Source organism: Trachurus japonicus, chromosome 22 (assembly GCF_045865225.1).
Source record: "Trachurus japonicus isolate A0001 chromosome 22, Traja_1.0".
Lineage (NCBI taxonomy): Eukaryota > Metazoa > Chordata > Actinopteri > Carangiformes > Carangidae > Trachurus > Trachurus japonicus.
In genome coordinates this window covers 26,669,368-26,677,706 of record NC_140928.1, presented here as the reverse complement: position 1 = coordinate 26,677,706, position 8,339 = coordinate 26,669,368, and the positions used below count along the sequence as shown (strand labels likewise).

The window sequence follows — 8,339 nt, the reverse complement described above, 5'->3', positions numbered from 1 at the left end:
TTTTCTGTTGCAGGTCAGTTTCAATTGTGCTGTGATAAAAAATAACGTTCATTTTGATAGGTGTTTTTGTATTTTATGACCATAAAGTAAAGAAAACCCTTTGCGTTAATGCTTTACGTCTTCACTTGCAGATGGTTCTTTTATCGTTCGACCGAGGTCTCTCTGCTGCAAAAGCCTGTCACACTTTTTGCTGTGAAGGTGAAGGCAGAGGCCTCATCAAAACATCAAACTGCTTCCTGCAGACCCACCAGGGACGTGATCCACTGTCACCGCAGGTCACAGAAGAGGTGACCCTGGACTCCAATAACCAGCAGCAGATGAGCCGGCGCAGGAAGACGCTGCAGGAGCACAGGAAGTGGCTCGGGAAGGAACGTGTTTGGAGAGTGTGTTCTTTTTGGCAGGGAGAGGTTGTCTCTGGTTTGTTTTGGGGGGCAGGGGGGCTCAGCAGCAACCCTGCTGCTTTCCTGTTTTCTTTCCTGTAGTAGGTCTCAGGTTAACAGGGACAGATGAAACAGGAGAAAAGAGACATTCGCTTGGGAACTTCTTTTCATTTGTCAAACCACAAATGATTCAGGTGGAAGCACACAAAAAAAATACTGAAGGCCAGAACATTAATTTGTCGATCAACAAGTGTCCGCTCCAAGGTCAAATCAACATAATTTAGTTTAATTACGTTTTTACCGACTGAAACATATAGTGCATGAAAGTTTCTGAGCAGTGTGAAAGATGTGGTGGATGGATAAGAAAGACATGCACCACAAACTATGACGACAATGATCTTGAAAGCCAGTAGGTGGCAATCTTCTCAGCAATCCTCAGCAAGCACCTGTCCCTCTGAATGAATGAAGGGGCTGCAGATTACAGGCTCTGCATGAATTCAGTAGGTGCTAACCACACTGTAAAGACACACCCATCTGACATTAACAAACAGCATCCATGCAAACTCACACTGCAGAGTTGCATCAAATAAAACAACAATATATGATAAATTCCATTAAAAGTGGTACAGGACATTTCTGAATGAGATGCTTAGATTCATGGCTGCCTACCACCACAATAAGAAGTTATGATCAAGCTCAAAATTACCTTTCCCATTAGGGAAAGAGAAGCGGAGGCCAACTGAAAGGCCGTCGGGCTCCACTGGCATCAGCGTGACATTACTTTCATATTGCTGATTTTATCTGAGTTCCTGCCATTGTTGTCTTCCTTTGATCCATCTCTTTCATTTCCCTTACAGTTACAAGACTGATCCAGAATTATTATTACGGCACCAAGGGGGAAATTAATAAATTTAATTAGAACTCCAGGTTCAATATTCTGCACTTTTTTTTAGTATTATTTATTCATTTATTTATTTACAGATGGAACATAGAAGTCTTGTGAATTTGTGCCAGAAGATTCTGGAAAAAAATCTCTTAACCACAGAATGAGGAGAGCTGACCTGTATGTCATCATATACAGTGGCATGCCCTGATATTTAAGCAATATCAGTGTGTGTTATTTTAGTTTTCTACAATTTTAGAGTGAGAAAGGGAAACCAAGCAGCAGCTTGCAAAGGAATGGGAAACCCAGAAGACTTGAGCTCTCAGATAACTTTGACCAATGTATCAGACAAGAGATTTACTATTTAGTTTCCAAAGGGGGGGCTACTAACTACTGTATGCAGGGTGGTCAAACCTTTGCTGTGGGCCCTTTTCCTTTTCTGTCATTTTGAAAATGTAAAAGAACAAATAATTGTATAAAATGTAAAGGAAATGTGTCATCTGTAACGTTATGCCTTTTGGAGATTCATCCTCCCCTTGTTTAACTGTTCACATTAACAGGAATTTTGACTAGGGGGGTGCACAAACTTCTGCATGCCACTGTAGTGATACGGGACTAGTCTGCTTCATTAAACACGATGATAAATTGTATCTGTGAACTCTGACACGCGCAAACTGGCCAATGTATTTTATGTCAACAAACTCCTGATCTCAGTTGAGCAAACAGTGTGTGCAGAGCGAGCAGCAGCAGCAGCAGCAGCAGCACCGTTGTCAGAAGCCGAGAGGAGACCTGTGATTGGTCCGTCGCGGTGGGTGTTTCCGCATTCCGCGCGGAGCTGTCAGGAGACGCGCGAGTTGGAGAGGAAACTGTCGCGTCTGTGAAGAAACCAAGAAACCCCTCCACCGGTCACCATACCCACCCCGGGGGAGGAACGGTCTGCAGCCAGCCAGGGAGCCGGGATGCCTTACATGCTCGTCAGCACGCAGATCAGACTGGTGTGTATCCCGCATCTGTTAATGACTCGTGTCATGTTTGCAGGAGGAGGAGGAGGAGGAGAACAAACACACATTCACACACACACACACACACACACACACACACACACACACACACACACACACACACACACACACACACACACACGCTGGAGTTGGACGGTCGGGAATTGATTGATTTATTTATTTGGCTGCGCGACGTTGCTCATAACTTCTGATCAGTCCAGATGCCTACTTGCAGATTACACTTATTGGCCTGTAATATTCTGCATGGTGGAATCAACAAACTATTCAGGCTACAAGCGGAGCAAGCAGTCTGCGTATGTGTGTGTGTGTGTGTGTGTTGTTTCTTCTTCTTTGCCATGGTGCACTAAATTAAAAACACATGTTGCAGTTGTCGGCCTAGTTGTTGCGCATGTTCATTTTGTTGTCTGCACGACTGAACAGAGCTAATCCTATAGGCTCTCAGTGCTGCTGGATCTATTTTTAGTCTGTGCAGATTTTGGAGATTATGACCTGCACCTGCCACTGAGAGCAGGTAGCCACAAGTGACAGGCAGCAGTAATGCAAGCATTTCCTACAAATCTTGAATAAACGATCAGCTGTATCCAGGGGTGCAAATCCGATGTCAGGGTGGGGGGGGGGCACAAAAGTGATTTTTTTTTTACCCTATGCAACTCATACCATGATGCCACCATAAATCACAACTTCTCGCCATGTCATTAAGAAAGTACTGCACAGGGAATCATTTATTGTGCTAACCTTTCTTGTTTATTGTGAATGATGTGAATCTAAAATGTAAAAAATGTGAAGTCTGAAAATACATTTGTTGAATTTTGAATAATTTTGGGTATTTTTATTGGGGGGTGCCGTCCCCCCTGTCCCGGGTTCTGCACCCATGGCTGTATCGTTGATGTGTTTATTTGCTTGTCTTGCAGGAAAACGGTCCAACAAACGTGGGAGATGAATATTCTGATCCAGATGTCATGAATTACCTGGGAGCCAGGAAGACAACCATGCTGGGGAACAATTTGTAAGTATTCAAAAGTGGAGACAAGGTTAAGGTGGCAGGTAATGAGGCAGGCAATGTGTAAAGTAGTAGCAGTACCTTAATAATGGAATAAAAACAGAGCGATTTCAATGCCGAGGCTTCAGTCTCAAAGGAATCTTGACTAACGGAGCTCGGAAGAATTTCTATTAAAATTTGATCCATTTCGGGGGAAAGCATCCCCGCCATCACCAACCAGGAAATAGTAAACAGTATGACACATTTCCAATGTAGACCTCCGCACAAAGAACCGGCTCCCAGGTGTACTGTAAATGTCCTCACACCAAGCCCTATTTCCACATTTAGACACTTAACACTGGTGTTTCTTTCTGTCTTGGCAGTCAGTGTGTTCATATTGACAACAGAGCTGAGATCAGGTCAGATGGAGTCGGGGGGAAAAACAAAAAAAACTCTGGTGTGGTTGAGGCGAGACTGCTGCTTTGCAGATTTAGCATAAACCATTCAAGCTGATAGAATGCAGATCAGGGAAGTGTTGTCATTGGCAATCTGATTCAAATGCTGCTGGGAAATGAACCAAGGTGTGGGAGGAAGTGAACAAGCACTAGAACAATTAACAGCATTCTGCTCTCCAAGCGAAGTTTACTGAAAGACAGAGAAACCCCACATCTGTGGAAAGTTGAATTACCTTGTGTTTATGCTCATTTAGCTCCGAGTACCATGTGGACGACCCACCGCGCCTGGTGCTGGACAAGCTGGAGAAGATCGGCTACCGCGTGCAGACAATGACGGGAGTGGGACAGACGCTGGTGTGGTGTCTCCACAAGGACACGGAGTGATCTGTCACAGGGAGATCGACTGTCCAAATACCACTATGAACATTTGAAAGGATGAATGAATGAATTCCGTTTTCTTTTGTTACTTTGGTTATGTGCTTTACATTTAACACACAGCCAGCTACATACTCAGGCTTCTGACAACTGAACATGTAGTTCTAAAGTGTAGATTATCCCAGACATGAGGGTTCAGATTATCTTGAAGTGAACACTCATGGGGAACACCAAACTACATTCCAGATTTGTTTTTATAAGACTCTTTGCCCATATTGTTTGTGATTTACCAAGTTTAAAGGGATAGTTCATCATTTGGCAAATTGGCCCATTGCCATAATCCCTGTAGTCTTAGCAGTAGGTTTGTTACCTTTCATTGTCGTTGCAAGCTATTTTTAGAACGGCAGAGCAGAGCCGCGAGCTGCTCAGAGAGCAGCCCCATGTGTTGAGGCTATAGTCCTCACTGCAGGTGACCGAATCCCGTGTCGAGCGTCCCTATCCTGCGTGTCATTCCCCCTCTCTCTCTGCCTCCCCGTTTCCTGTCTCTCTCAACTGTCCTATCAAATAAAGGCATGAAAAGCCAAAAAATATATTTCGGGGGAAAAAAAAAAAAACTGCCCTCAATGGGAACGCACATCAGCGGTCCGTCTCGTAAAGTTCCGTTATTATCTCATGGCGTGGTGAATGTGCAGGTCACAACTTGTCCACAAGAGTGTTTTGGAGTTGTTGGATTGTGTATTTGATGAGCCCATGAGCCTCCATAGCATAGCTCTGAGCAGCTCGCGGCTCTGCTCCGCCATTCTAGTATAGCTTGCACCGACAATTAAAGGTAACGAATCTACTCCTAAAACTATAGGGATTATGGCAATGGGCCAATTTGCCAAAATGTTGAACTATCCCTTTAAGTTTAGGGAGTGAAGACCACTTTTACTGTTAATGTCATTTTGCAGTAGAACTTCATCAGAAGCATGGCTGTAAAGTCATCCTGTGTAAAAGGCTTCACCCACTTCTCTCTTTATCCAAAGTAAATAAAACACTGCTAGATATGTTTGTACTTACAGCACCATGCAAAGATGTTTAAACCTATCATGTGCTTATGATTAAATGATGTAATGATATGAATTGTTTGTGTACTTATAAAAAAAAAAAAGAAAACAATTTGCAACCCATCTAAGATTCACCGCAGACAACACTGAACACATGTAGTGGATATATAGCCATCTGATAATCCGTCAAGACGGATACACAAATATCACATGTTAAAAGATACACAACACGCTCTCCTCGCAGCTCCCTGGCACCTTACACTGATGCTGCGTGAAAGCACACAGAGTGCAGGGGTGTGTGCCTGTGTGTGAGAGCACAAAGAAGGCTGAGTGGTGGTTTCATTCCAGCTCCAGGTCTGCCAGCACATGTCTGGGGCCAGCCCCGGATCGCTAACCCACAAACCAGAACCTTTTCCAGCACAGCTCACAGCCAAACTCTTACCAGGTCTGCTGCCTCACACATGACTTAGCTTCCACATCCGCACTAAAAGATCAAAAAGGTGCGGGTACTTCCCAGTTTCTGTGACCATGGAGATTTAAGATTACTGTTTGAACACACTTGACATGGCAGCTACGATACGGACAATCCACGGAAAACAGGGGGGAGGAAGAGGATACTATTAAGATTCCAGGGTTCTGCCGTAGCCGCTGATAGGACGGAGCATCCAGCAGTGCTCATCCTCCCATCCTGGTTCGCATGCAGCGCAAGCCACTGTGGGCTCAGGGCAGGGTTGGTGGTGAGTGTGTTTCCTGTAATTGTATTTCCTCTGTTGTCATTTGGACCGGGTTTGTCTGTTTCTGAGCTTTTCTCTGTCTCTCTCTCTCTCTCTGTCTTTGCCGGGATATGAAAAAGGCTACACATAAACCAATCCATGTGATGAGGGGATTTTGCAAGAGAGCAGCAGATGTCTCCCACCACACCGCACCGCACCACTCTCCTCCACAGCTGGACATTGTGTAACAGAGCCACGGTGAGGCAGAGCAGGAGTGGCAGGGAGATGGATGGCCAGGGCTGGATGTTACCGCCATGTAGCTCCTAAATAACACAATGACAAGAGAAAGCACCGCCACACAACCCCAGCAAAAGACAAATACAGACAAACCATAACACCATAGTCCTCCTCTGTGGGACAGGAAAATACGACTATTTGGATGAATAGATGTTGCACAGGCAGAAGACCCGTTGCAAAAAACCACAATGGCTTGGCACTGTAAAGTCTGACTTAATGTGGGTCACAGAGCGGTAGCGTGTCACTTCAGAGAGCATAAATAAGAAATGGTCAGTATCTTCTAGGTATCTGTTACATAAGCCTTCTGTGAAACGGCCAAGAACAGCAATAGCTTGAAGAAACTTTGTTGGGAAAACTTATTGAGATAAGTATCACAGGACAGATCACAGGCAGGTGGCTTGTTCTTCAATCAAAGCTGGTCCAGGGTCTGTGACATGATCTATCTGACTGAAGATGATGCATGAAGGACTTAACACGAGGTAAAAGTCAGAAATCAAAGGAATCAAAGCTTCTTAGTTGGTGATTAAAGCAACAGCTTGTTGCCTTTAGACAGAAAAAAAAGCAACTTGCGGAGTGATAGATGAGAAGATCGATACGACTTTCATGTCTGTTCATTCAATCCTGAGCTGGAGCCACATGCGGTCGTACAGGGGGTTATGTGCCAGACCATTTCTTTGGCCGGGAGCAGTGATTATCTGGAGTCTCTGGCTGCCTGGCAAACGCATGGTGATAACACGACTCCGCAGAGTCATGTCCTCCCTGCCAAGAAATAGTTCAGCACCCAATCTTCTGTCAAACTGCAACTTGTCATCTTTATGCTGTTTACTCAGATTCAACAAACTGGATCAAATGTCTTAATTAATGAGCTTTCATTAAGCTGGGAGGTGGAGATTTTAGTGCTTTTTGAGGTCTTTAAACTAAGCCAAGCAAAGCTAACTTTCAGCTGATTCCAGCTTCATGTTGAATGGACAGACATGAGAGTGGTATCAGTCTTCTCATTTAACTCTCAGCAAATAAAGTGAGAAGACGTATTCTTTACTATTTCGTATTAGGCTACTGAAGATAATTGTAGGAAGTTTAAAGCACAGTTACTTTTAACAGCCTATTCTGTCTGCATATAAATGTGGTTCCAACTTTTTTTGACTTTTCATTCCATCATCTACACTGCTCACCTGTGCAGGGTTGTGGAGGGTATACAGCCAGTCCCTACTGACGAAGGGCGAGGGCGGTGTACACCCTGGTCAGGTTGTCAGTCAATCGCAGGGTTCACATACAGTGACAGGCAAAAGTTTAAGCACCCCTGGTCAAAATCTCTGTTAATGTTAACAGTTCAGCAGGTGGAAGATGAAATGATCTCCAAAAGGCATAAAGTTACAGATGACACATTGCCTTTTTATTTTAAACAATACATATATTTTTTTAATTTAATCTTTTACATTTTCAAAATGACAGAATAGGAAAAGGTCCCACAGCAAAGTAGTAGTAAATAGTAAACAGCTTGTCTGAATTCTGGTATGTTTACATTTGTTAAACTGTTTAATTAATGTGCATTGGCCCTGATTATTAAACCTTTAAATAAATTAAACAAATAACATGGTCAAATCAAGTCTCCTGGTTTCCCATTATTTTGCAGGTTCTGCTGCTTTGTTTCCCTTTTTCACTCTAAAATTGTAGAAAACTTAAATAATACACTGATATTGCTTAGAATATTGCAAAAGAATAGTTCATGTTTAACTTTCACCTTTTGGAGATCATTTCATCTTTCACTTACTTAACTGTTCACATTAACAGAAATTTTGCCCAGGTGTATCTAAAATGTTTGCATGCTTCTGAATAGAGAAACAACCTCACACTTAAATTCACACCTCAGGAAATTTAGAGTCACCAGTCAACCTAGCATGGATGTCTTGGGAGGAGAGAACCCATGCAGGCACATGGAGAACATGCAGATTCTTCCCAGAAAGCCCCAAAGCCTGGGAATCAAACCCAAAACCAACCACTGTATACCGCCACACCCTTTTTTTGACTTGAGATTCCTTAAATCAAAATCATGTTTACTCTTTGGTCACTAGGCATGGCCCCCAGATTAGTAACACCATGCAGTGTGTTTTGTGTGTTTGTTGCAGAGGGCAGAATGGAGATCACATACAAATATTGAACCTACCACAGAAAAGTCTTGAAGTTAAGCT

At 43.5% G+C, this 8,339-nt stretch overlaps 1 protein-coding gene across 1 annotated transcript; it reads left to right on the top strand.

Annotated features, from left to right (window-relative positions):
• The first annotated feature begins 2,208 nt into the window (after positions 1–2,208).
• On the top strand, positions 2,209–4,104 carry gchfr (GTP cyclohydrolase I feedback regulator). Its single transcript, XM_085766517.1, has 3 exons — positions 2,209–2,258; positions 3,197–3,291; positions 3,974–4,104. The coding sequence occupies exons 1-3, from the start codon at positions 2,223–2,225 to the stop codon at positions 4,101–4,103; spliced, it is 261 nt and encodes an 86-aa protein (XP_085622643.1). The 5' UTR covers positions 2,209–2,222; the 3' UTR covers position 4,104.
• Positions 4,105–8,339: the final 4,235 nt, after the last annotated feature.

Bases quoted from the DNA above. Each gene is read 5' to 3' on its own strand.
- gchfr (XM_085766517.1), top strand. From the start codon at position 2,223: ATGCCTTACATGCTCGTCAGCACGCAGATCAGACTG. The intron at 2,259-3,196 runs GTGTGTATCCCG...CTTGTCTTGCAG, and splicing joins TCAGCACGCAGATCAGACTG to GAAAACGGTCCAACAAACGT. The intron at 3,292-3,973 runs GTAAGTATTCAA...ATGCTCATTTAG, and splicing joins ACCATGCTGGGGAACAATTT to CTCCGAGTACCATGTGGACG.